This window comes from Cephus cinctus, unplaced genomic scaffold, assembly GCF_000341935.2.
Source record: "Cephus cinctus unplaced genomic scaffold, Ccin1 Ccin1_scaffold0123, whole genome shotgun sequence".
In the NCBI taxonomy this organism is placed as follows: domain Eukaryota; kingdom Metazoa; phylum Arthropoda; class Insecta; order Hymenoptera; family Cephidae; genus Cephus; species Cephus cinctus.
The window spans coordinates 1-11,265 of record NW_014332857.1 but is presented as its reverse complement, the minus strand read 5'-3'; the positions used below and the strand labels follow the sequence as shown (position 1 = coordinate 11,265).

At 37.5% G+C, this 11,265-nt stretch overlaps 3 protein-coding genes across 11 annotated transcripts in view; 1 reads left to right on the top strand and 2 right to left on the bottom strand.

Annotated features, from left to right (window-relative positions):
• Nucleotides 1-5,215, bottom strand: part of LOC107274998 (calponin homology domain-containing protein DDB_G0272472) — an 11,897-nt gene extending 6,682 nt beyond the window's left edge. The window contains exons 1-2 of one of the 3 annotated variants that reach the window (XM_015754683.2): nt 5,058-5,215; nt 3,914-3,967 (exon numbers count right to left, since the gene is read on the bottom strand). In XM_015754683.2, the coding sequence (XP_015610169.1) occupies nt 3,914-3,950 (37 nt within the window). In that variant the 5' untranslated portion in view covers nt 3,951-3,967; nt 5,058-5,215. Of the gene's footprint in view, nt 1-782; nt 1,054-3,913; nt 3,968-5,057 lie in introns of those variants that run through there. The other 2 variants (XM_015754682.1, XM_015754684.2) reach the window with 2 other exon arrangements.
• A 1,482-nt stretch (nt 5,216-6,697) lies between these two features.
• Nucleotides 6,698-10,390, top strand: LOC107275174 (phosphatidylserine synthase 1). Of its 5 annotated transcripts, none has more exons than XR_001539643.2 (6): nt 6,699-7,141; nt 7,244-8,068; nt 8,181-8,403; nt 8,524-8,587; nt 8,757-9,079; nt 10,089-10,390. XR_001539643.2 is itself a non-coding variant. In XM_015755026.2 (5 exons), exons 1-5 carry the CDS (start codon nt 6,897-6,899, stop codon nt 10,142-10,144), a joined length of 1,413 nt encoding a protein of 470 aa, XP_015610512.1. In that variant the 5' UTR covers nt 6,701-6,896; the 3' UTR covers nt 10,145-10,390. The 5 variants fall into 5 exon arrangements, 2 of the variants coding, with proteins under 2 accessions (XP_015610513.1, XP_015610512.1); XR_003058110.1 differs by having other exon boundaries at nt 8,524-8,693; nt 8,755-9,079; XR_003058109.1 differs by lacking the exon at nt 8,757-9,079 and having other exon boundaries at nt 8,524-8,695.
• On the bottom strand, nt 10,220-11,258 carry LOC107275175 (endothelin-converting enzyme-like 1). Of its 3 annotated transcripts, none has more exons than XM_025079748.1 (4): nt 10,994-11,258; nt 10,766-10,918; nt 10,470-10,668; nt 10,220-10,356 (listed from the first exon to the last, which is right to left on the bottom strand). In XM_025079748.1, exons 1-3 carry the CDS (start codon nt 11,153-11,155, stop codon nt 10,483-10,485), a joined length of 501 nt encoding a protein of 166 aa, XP_024935516.1. In that variant the 5' UTR covers nt 11,156-11,258; the 3' UTR covers nt 10,220-10,356; nt 10,470-10,482. The 3 variants fall into 3 exon arrangements, with proteins under 3 accessions (XP_024935516.1, XP_024935515.1, XP_015610514.1); XM_025079747.1 differs by having other exon boundaries at nt 10,233-10,368; XM_015755028.2 differs by lacking the exon at nt 10,220-10,356 and having other exon boundaries at nt 10,457-10,668.
• Between the last annotated feature and the right edge of the window lie 7 nt (nt 11,259-11,265).

Here is an 11,265-nt window from a genome sequence, read left to right as displayed (position 1 = left end):
TTTTTCCTCTCTCTCTCTCCCCCCCCCCTCTCTCTCTCTCTCTCTCTCTCTCTCTCTCTCCCTGTCTTTCTCTTTTTATTCTTTTCACGCATTCTCATCTGGATATCAGCGGATGATCGAAAAATTTCCGAGTTTCACAGTTGCCAGGCGACCGGAAGTAGAAAGGGAAATAATGGAGGAAAGTGCGTGTGCGCTGAAACTTCCCGGTTGGAAACCTTTCGATTTCATTGGCACGAGTCAATAATGAAATTTGATGTATCACGCTAATCCAGGGATGTATATCTTTTTTTAATATTCAAAAGCATCAGAAATAAACCGTGTGGATACGTTGAGAATCAGGTATAATCAAAATTACCATTGATTAATATTCGACTGGTAAACAATTAAAAGACTTCAAAACGAAAAATATTGAGAGAAGAAATGAAAAAGAACTGTGTAAACGTTAAATGGAGAATTCCTACCGCAGAGCCAAGGTAAGTAGAGTTCAATATTTAATCGACAGTTAAATCCCCAGTCAACTGAAGTGTCGCGGAAACAGAGCTAGAGTCAACCGCCGACAGGGAAAAGTACTTAATGAAAAAAAAAAAAAAATTCCAAACGTGAAATAAATTCTTGAAAAAATACAAATAGCCACAGGTACAAAGTTACATTGAAGTAAATGCGGGGTACGTGGCAATAAGAGGATAAGGATAAAGAACTGAGCTTCCCCGACTGGTGAGAGGGTCAAACCAAAGGTCAGAGGTTAAATCAAGGCAGGAGGGGACCAGGAAGAGCAGACTTACCGACAAGACCGATAGGTGCTTTGCAGCTATGACAGAAACACTGCAACACGGAATCGCGAACAAGACTGATGAGCATCTTGGTTGATGAATTAATAAGCCAATTTAAAAAATCTGATAAGATATCGTATGCGAAACGAAGACGATGATCTTCTTGCGAAGTTTCCTTCAAGGAATCCGGAAAGCGTATTCGACGTAGCCGTGCGAAAAAAGGGAGGACCAGGGAAATGTTTTACTCGTATCTGGGGCGGTGGCTGGAGGGCGACTGATTCGAACGTTGCGCCATGACGCCCGGCGTCGCTCAATATCCACCCTCTGCCTCCTACCCTATCCACGGTGCCTACTACGTACAACAGCCTATCCGACGACGAAACGCCACCCTCTGGCTGCTTTAGCCCATGTTACATATCTATACTACAGAAGATCCGGCTTAACAGTCTACCGGCCGGCCGGTTCCTCGCTGGGCACGTGTGGACTTTCTTTCTCTTTTTTTCTTTCTTCCCAATATATATATATATATATATATGCATATATATATATATATATATATTGGGAAGAAAGAAAAAAAGAGAAAGAAAGTCCACACGTGCCCAGCGAGGAACCGGCCGGCCGGTAGACTGTTAAGCCGGATCTTCTGTAGTATAGATATGTAATATATATATATATATATATATATATATATGCATATATATATATATATATATATATATATATATCTCTCGCTTTATAGAGACACGAATCTTGAGAATGTAGGCAGCGTGTTCTTAAATCTTCTGGGAAGCCAAAACTACCGCCTTGGTGAAAAGGTGTGAGGGATTTGAGAATACAAATCGCAGGATCTCATTACTCGTCGCAACCCCCTAAAGAGTCTCCGTGTAACACGCAGCATCCCTTGTTCCTCGCTCTGCTGAGCAGCGAGACAATTAAGGTCTTGAGTGTAGGCGGAATTGCGGAGTGATTTTTTTTTTTAATTCCGTTGTAACAATCCAATGGTTTCTTCCACAGCCGGGAATTCGCGTTAGCGGGTTATGTCAATGCTGAGGAAATTTAGATTTCTCGCACGAAGTCCAAAGTTTCGAGTCGCAAAGAAGGATGGAAGGTCTTGCGAGAGGTTCGGAGATCCAGAAGATGGGGAAACTTTTGAGGACAGTCAGGAAACATCCTAAAACAGTGTAATACTTTGTATATCCGTTTTATTCCCTAACTTTTTTTTTTTCTCTTAACGAATCATGAAAAAGTCTATTTCTTTTTTATCTTCACCAACATCCAAACTCCTAGAAGATATTAAGTAGCGTTTTGTAGAAATTTAAATCCGCTTTTAATCTGTACACAGTGGCTTTAAGTAATTTCGTACTACTTTTTGTCAGATGCAAAATAACTGCAACTTCTTGTGTCACGTATGACGGGGCGTACTTCTTTAAAGGATTTATACAAAGTACCTATGTACAGTCACAAAGTAAAATATCGTACAGTGTCACGCGTCAAAGACTTCATTCTTGGTTTAAAACAAAAAGCACGACGTGACATAAGCAATGCAAAATGTAGGCTAACCGGAACATAGAATAATGGAAGTTTATTATACTGAAGTATCGATCGTTATACGTGGGGAAAACATTGAAAACTCTTTATATGGAAAATATATATTGCGTATACTAAACGATCCACCTAAGAGAATCGTCTCTGAAAAATGCTCAATGGACTCGAACGCACGTGCGGAAATTTCAAAAAGGCCAACTACCATAATTCGTACCTTCGACCTCGATACGCCATCCGCTTTTAGACATTTGAAAGGCACTCAACGGACTATAAGGCTTTAATATATACGTAGGTAAGCTTCAAGTCGTAGCTACAGATTGGCAGTTAATTATCCGCAACAATCTTTATAATTTAATTATAATGAAAATAATGTCTATCGCAAGATAATATTCCAGAAAAGAAAGGACTTAACTATGAGCGCATTTGGTATAAGATTCGTGTACGTATATGGTCACTCTGTCGTGTTATCCCATGAATTTCAATGTCGCTACCGTAGATCACACAGAAAGTAACAGCTTCGTAAACGTACGAGTACAGGAGTGTCTGAGTGCCGCTTGAATGCAGTCGAACGACCTGAGCTTTGAAAGAAAATGAAACGAAAAGAAAGAATTATCGACAAGTTTCTCAAGGCTGTACGAAGAGAATCGATCGAGGATTCTTCGACAGCTATTAATTTTTGATGTCACCTTTTATCCACTATGAAAGTAGTCCATGCTTTGAGAGGGTTGAACTTCGATCAAGTAACCCTTAGCTAATAGCCTAGTTTCATTGCAGCAACGGGACTCGTAGTAGAGTTACTCGATGCGGCACATGGTTGCTCTTGCTGTTGCAGCAGTAAGGAAATATGGTAGATTCAATTGAGCACCACTGAAAGACGGCTGGACACTGCAGTTGCCATCACGAAAGTGCAGACTGCACTCTGTAAGGACGCCCCATAGGGAGCTCTGACCTCCTCTTTCACCAAGCGTCTACCAGCAAACGTTCTTTCTTTCGTCTCTTCCTTCATTGGTTTCCTTGGGGTGTGTTCACAATCGGAAAAATTCATCCGGACCAATTATCCAGGCCTGTTTCCTTATGCGGCCATAAGTTCATACACGCGTATTTGTCAAGTCGTTCAAGCATTAAAAGCTGTTATAGTCAAAAGGTGCGCCCAAGCCGATCATTGCCCTCCTATAAGACTTTAAAGGCATGTACACATTTTCAAAAATTAATCGACATTTGAACCATCTCGTACAGCGTTTTCTCTTGCTCGTTGTGTACTCTCTTAATTCCGAGGCTCAGTTTTCTTCTAGTAGCCTGGCAACCCTTCGTGAATATAGTACATAGTAACAGAAAGGTCTCCGAACTATCTATCTATTATAATCTATCTATCTATCTATTAGAATGTGCAACTTTATAGGCTATTCTGTGATTTAAAATCTTCCTAAACGTAAAGTCAGTATCCGATGATCCCTATTAATCCGTCCCTGGGTTCAGTTTAATGTACACGTCTACACGCTGCCTAGCATCGTATACAATGCATGCCTTCATGGTTGATTCTTTCAATGTGTCAACATTAGCAATCGTTGATACACGACTCCATTTTTTTTCTTACTTACATTCGTTGTTTACGGGTGCCTCAGCAGCAGTAGCCATTGTTGTGGAGATTATATCTGTAAACCGTTAATACGTTTATTATCGATATGATAAAAATTGCTCCATTTGTTTTTACTCAAAAATTTCAATGGTTCTACCTTCAGTCAATAATATGTAAGTTTAAATAACATTATCTACGGGTAATCCTTACTTTACCAGGGGACACCCCTAGAACCATATTTTGTTACGTGATATTACCATGACTGTAAAATAACCTACGAAAATATACTAGTCAAACAAACCTAGATAAAGTCTGAAGGAACTATTTAAAATGGCAGTAGTAGTTTACATGGGGAACGTATCAATGCTTCTCAGAAGCCTAGTTTTATTTATAATTCCCAATTAAAGTCTACCTATCACTATCACGAATGTACACCCATTAAAATTGTGATAGCACGAAGAAACCGTACATTTGCGTACAAATATGCTTGATAATACGCAAGGGAGCGACGGAGTGACAAGACGACAAAGAATCATGAGAAAGAAAACGAACAGCTGATGTACATGGCTAAAGTTTCAGCCTGACAACAAAGAAACAACCGGTTTTCTTTGCACTCTCAATGCTCGCCGTCATGTCGAATGTCAATGACTCCAACATATTTTGTCTGACGATATACAAATCATCATGCAATCACACCTAATGTGGTTAAACAACAAAGTCGATAATCTTGAAGTGTAGTTATCGATCAAAAGTGACGATCAATCCACGTCAAGATAATCTTTCTCTTAAATGCAAATCTTAAAGGTGCTGAGAAACAATAGTACGAGACAAATTAAGTTAAATAAGAAAATCTGTCCATATGCAATAAATGCACAACAAAGTATATATGCTAGGCTTTACTACGCATGATCGCTGGAAGCATTGTTTGCGGCTGTCGTGCCGCAAATGCGGAATCACGTACAAAACTTTTCTCCAAATGGTAGAAAAATCATGTTTTAACTATTTTAATCTATATTTATAAAGAAATTCTTTTTTTGTCCTATCAGAAATAAGAGTTAATGTGAGAAAATGTCGTAGAGTTCTTTGTCTCAGAAACGGCGTCCTCTTCAACAGGACTGTAAAAATTTATTTGATGGTGACTAGTCCAATGAAATTTAAATTCTTACTTGCTTCTCGTTGATCCGGATAAACGATGATATACTTCTTATCCCTCAAGCTTTTATTTGAGACGAAAACTTATTTGGATACGCGTACTCGACAATAATGCACCGTAGTCTGAACGGTTGCCCGAGTTCGTGGCCCCTTTTATTGCCTTGTACTAGTGTCCTGCAGTTTCTCGAGCTCACACGTATGAACTTACACACTGCAGGCGCAGGACTTCTATATTCTCGAGCAATTTCATTGGCTCTGAGAATTACTCAGAGGCGTCTGATTGGCTCATTTGAATTTCTGTGTTCGTTAGGTCGGAAAGTTCTGTCCTCAACTTTATTCCATCCGTCACTGGCAACATTCCCTGCGTGAGATTATGAATTAAGAATGTTTAATTTCTCTTTTGTACGTTTGGATACTGTATCTCTATACGTTTCTATGCCGTCAGTGCAGCTGCATGAAAGAATCGATGCACCTGCACACGTGCCCTACGTTAATAATATGGTTGAGAATCCCTGCTGTGTCCTGATTGGCTGCTTTGAATTTGAAATAATTTCTATTGAAGAAATATTTTGGCATGTGTGGTAGTGGAATTACGTAATTAGTTATTATTCATTGGTGCACTTTCGATTTAGCCCAAATTAACTGCTTTTTTATTATGATTGTTATTCATGAATCTTTTTTTAGTTTCGAAAAAATTATACAGTTTAAATAATAGAATTTAGTTATAAATGGTTTGGATGTTGAAGGATTTTATTTGAAATTTGCGAAATTTTGAAAAGCAAGCGTTTTTAAAAACTAATACTTATTCTAGCTCGTATGTGATTTTATGGGTATTTCCCCACGTAATGGCACATATTCATTGTCTCTGTTCTTAGGAGGCCAGAACCGACAAAAGTAAAAATAAACTCGACCACGTAGCGGTTCTTCTCCAACGCTGCGGAACTGTAGACAAAAGTTCGGTATGGATGATTCATGTGATGGCAACCCGTGTAACGTACTTTTCTCGAACGTGGGATGATGTGTCCATAACTACAAAAATCTCATCCTAATATGGAGAACTGCGTATAACTGGTTTCGGCAATTTCACACTAGTCACTATGCTCCATAGAGAACTAGAGTATAGAATCTAATACTCTTACAAAATCTAATAATCTCTCTTGTTTTAGAAATGACCCTTTGCTGTGCATTTTATATTAAATAATCAATCAAAGAAAACTGCTGATTCCAACATATTCGTTCTGATGTATTCACATCAGCCAAAGGTGACTGTAATACGATAGTTCTGCATTATACCGCATAGCTGAGGCTTATCCTATTGGATATTATATCAATATTATTCTAATTCTTGGAGATCGAATAAATGAAATTACTTCAGCAAAAATTCTATTTAGAATTCATTTACTAGTTTCTAGTTTATAATAGAAAAAAGTTGTCTAGTGTAGGTATAGTCCACCAGAGGTCATCATTATCGTAACACTGATTTGTACAAATCAAATTCAATTAGTATTTTCGCTACGCTGCTGAAATGGCCAATCAGATTGCTGTATACGTTCCCCCACTTTACCATATTTATTCCTTCAGCTATACCAGCCATAGGCGTCAGGTGAAAAATCTTGTTAAACAGTTTGTTTAGTTATTATTAAACCGTAGTGTTGAGGGGCTTCTCCTGTTTTTTTTTTCTGCTAGCCGATCAGTGCGCACGAGTGTTGTGAGTCTCGGGATTCTAACCTTTCTTTTCGGGCAAACTAAATTTTTCCTCTGCTGCCCTAATTGAATTATGCAAAGGCACTGCAGCACAGCGTCTGCTATGAGTGGTCTGTGATTTCGAGAAAAGTAGGACTGGCCCGAAGAGAATGACGAGCAGCGAACAGGCTAACAGTAGCACCTTACGACATAGGATAACGAAGAAAGAGGACAGTATTTTGAAGAAGAGCCAGGACAACAACGAGGGCTTCAAATTGGGACCCGGGACCGACAGTTTTCTAAACATCAATGAAAGACCCGTTGACGACATTTCCATCGAGTTTTTTTATAAGCCACACACTATCACTCTTCTTCTAATCTCTATTGGAGCAGTAATTTATTTCGCATTCGTTAGGTAAATTTATGTCAGATATTTTACTTTATTGATTTCTTTTTGAATTACGCTATCTTACGTTTTACAGCGATGAATATTAATTTTGTCATTGATTCTATACAGGGATGTTACTAATGTGGAGGACAACTTATGGGCAGGAGTGTTGTGTGTTGTGTTCTTCTTTCTAATAATATCAGTCTTAACATTTCCAAATGGACCATTTACAAGACCTCATCCAGTTGTCTGGAGGATCGTATTTGGTTGCAGTGTACTTTACCTCATGGGATTGCTATTCATACTATTCCAGAACTATGAGACTGTGAAAAAAATTCTAATATGGATTGACCCAGGATTGGCATCATTTCACATTGATATGGACAAGGAATATGGAGTAAACTGTTCTGATGTAACTTTGGAAAAAATTTGGAATCACATAGATGTGTTTGCATTGGCACATTTTCTTGGATGGGCATTTAAGGCAGTTCTTATTCGTCATTTTGGTATACTTTGGGCCATAAGCATTATGTGGGAAGTAACAGAAATTGCATTTGCCCATTTATTACCAAACTTTATCGAGTGCTGGTGGGATGCTCTGATATTGGATGTCCTTGTATGCAATGGTCTAGGCATTTGGGTTGGTTTAAAGATTTGCTCCTGCTTGGAAATGCGAGAGTACAAATGGGTCAGTATTCGTGACATTGAGAGCACAACTGGAAAACTGAAAAGAGCAGTGCTGCAATTCACACCAGGTAGTTGGACCTCTGTCAGATGGTTGGACCCCACCTGTACTCACATGCGATTCGTTGCACTCTGTCAGTTGGTGATATTCTGGCAGGTCTCCGAACTGAATACTTTCTTCCTAAAACATGTCTACGAGTTTCCACCATCTCATCCATTTGTTATTTCACGCTTGGTACTCATTGGAGTGATTGTTGCTCCATCAGTTAGGTAAGTTGTATTAACAATAGTGGCATAAATGTGTTCAGGTTTTAAATATTCCATGTAGCTCATCTCTCACTTTATTATTTATATAAGTAATCTAAATGATTATTAATTACAGGCAATATTACATGTACGTAACAGACCCAGCGTGTAATAGGGTGGGAACTCAATGCTGGGTTTATGGTGCGATTATGGTTACCGAAGCATTATTATGTATAAAACACGGCGCCACTCTTTTTGAACGCACTCAAGCACTCAACATTCTTGCCTGGCTTCTCTGCCAGACTCTAGTCTCAGTTCTCTGCGTTTACGGTTGCGTTTTATGGCATCAGTACTTCCAGGTATGATCACAAGATCCCTTATGCTTTCGAACGCGATTATTTTCCTTTTTTTGTAACTAACTGGTGCATAATTTGATTTGCGTTTGTTTTGTGCGTTGCGCATGGCGTTTTTCATTTCAGATGGGAAATCAAAACACGATTGGCCAACAGGATGCCAGTTCTGCCGATTCCAGTAGCAGCAACGGTATGTTTATGTAATCAACAAATTATCATTAGGAGCCTATTAATGCTTGGACTTGAACCAACGTTGAACTGGGCCTAATTACCTTTTCCTTAGTTATTACTGAACAATGTAAGTAAAATCATCCTTTTTAGTTCTTTTTTTTTACGGAAAATATTCTGATTATTCACATTGCCACGTGTGTCTTGAAACCTTTTTATTGCTTGAATATGACTTACCACATATGAAGAAACCTGTGGACAATACACTCATTTTGTGTACGGTGTGTGTCGAATCATACACAACAATTTTTTCGAAACTTCGACGAAATATGAAGACATGATGAATGAAAAAATTCTATAGTTTCAGTTAACGATTATAATACTTGAAATGGTTTTCCGCCTTGGAAATCTTATAAGATGCCAAGGTCATGTTTATTTTAAACAAAATATATTATTTTTTATTCCGGATTCCATTAAGAGATAAAATTATGGGCACGAGAATGTTAAGATACATGTAAGCAATACCCAAGTTTTCAAAGTATTATTATTATTTCAACATTTTTTAAATACATACGTAACTATTTTTTTTTTATATCAAACGAAATTCTGGACATTATTTTGCAAGTGATGTGTAGCAAAAGTCAATATATTTTTGAATGATGTAACAAAGATCAGTTTATTATTTCAAATTCCTTTCAAAGTGATAATCTCGCAACATAGAACTTATATAGTTATCAGGACCATGGGTATGGTATCAGTCTGGTTTTGTTATAAGTGAAATAAGTAAAATGAAAAGCAAGCTTGACAGATGTATGCAGAGTACTACCAGGTACATTCACATTTAGTCTATTAGAACCAATATTACGCAGAATGAGTGTAATAGTTCAGAATCATCATGAGTTATCAGTTTTAGTTAAGACAGTAGTCAATGATTGATATAAATTGATAATAATCATGAACATAGTGATTCGGTCAGCAATTTGTAGTCGAAATAATGGCCAAAATTTCGAACAGATCTTATAAAATGTTTCTGCGTAGAATAATTATTAAATATTCGTGATTTTTAGTTTTCCTCCTTCGCTTTTCTTTTCTAATTATAATAATGTCCTTCCTAATAGTCATAATTGGGAAGTTGCTAGATATAAATCACACGTATTCTAATACTTTCTTGCCCATATTTTCTTATGTCTTATCGGATTTGCAAATTCAATAATGATGTCCAATTGAAAAAAATAAATGTACTATATCTCATAAAATTTAAAAGAAAACAAATAATTTCAAAGATCATTTTCCTTGATTGAAACTATGTATCTCTTTCCTTTATTTAATAATTTTTTCATATTTTGCAACAGTTTGAAAAACATCGCTGTGTAATATATACGTGAACACCCTGTGTATTACAAACACATGTTTTGACTTCTAATAAGATTTTCCAATTATGACTCAGTTCCTCATTGGTCTTAAGACCTTTGCTTCTATTTAATTTTACAAGTAGGTAAATCAAGATGTTAATTCAATTTCAGAGAACGTGGCTCGCTATAAGGAAGCTCTGGTGTCCTCAGAAAACAAGCGGATATGACAACACAAACAGTAATATATCAAATGATATATTATTAAGTCGCTGAACTGTTGAACTGAAACTTTCTAGTCGTACGATAACATACGGGTAAAAGTTGGCAAGTTCGCGGATAATTATTATTATGTTAAGGAATGCGAGGTCCATCTTCTTGTGTTCCTTTCGCGTGACGTGGAGGAAATGTGCCTCAACGTTTTCTCCGCAAATCTTGTTGGCTTAAAATAAATCTAGAGTATCGTTATCAAATGATCTTTCGCGTCCACTCTTTTTATTAGATCATATGTAATGTTCAGTAATTAATAAGTTATGCACGTCACTCCATACGTACCTCGGAGTTTGCGTCATCCACTAAGTAACTTTGGAAAAACTGGACAAGTATCTGCTGGAACAACGTTCGTGTCGGGCATACAGGACCAAGCATTGCCAAGAAGTGGTTCTCTCGAGGCCGATACGAAAATTCGCATGCGGCTTGGTATGTGATAGTCCGGACTGTAGAAGGACGTCAACGGCAGTTTTGTACAATGTGTCTGATGAGTGGAGCGTAAAAAAGAAAAGAGAATTGGAAAAAATATTTACCAAAAAATCACGCACATGCTTAACGACAATCTTATCTTAAATGGATACCTGAGCAAATGCAAGGTAGAACAATTGTTTGACATTCAAATTCAGCCATGGCAAAGGCACCTGATTGGCCCAACTTATTCGCGACAGTGTATCGTAAACCAATCGCAATCCCGTTATATCGGATAGTCGTTCGTTCAGCGATAGTCCAGAAACCTACGAATAAAGAATAAAATACTTTGGGAATGTGGGATGTAGTAAGTTTGAAAAGAATCGCAAATCAATGAGTACCTTGAACTTAGCCGTGTGGTTTAATGATCGGACCATCATGTTTATAGGTTTTGGATAACTAATATTATGACAACTAGTGTAATTGTGAAAAGTTCTCACAGATGATCCATCCTCGTTAATTATCATATATTCCATATCGCGTTTGTTTCCGTCGTAATACATTCCTAAAAAGTAACAATAGGTATTGTTATTAAAGTAAACACGTTCAGATGAGAGAACATCTATACTACAGTAGAAAATTCAATACAACAAAGTACTTGTAAACTGATTTT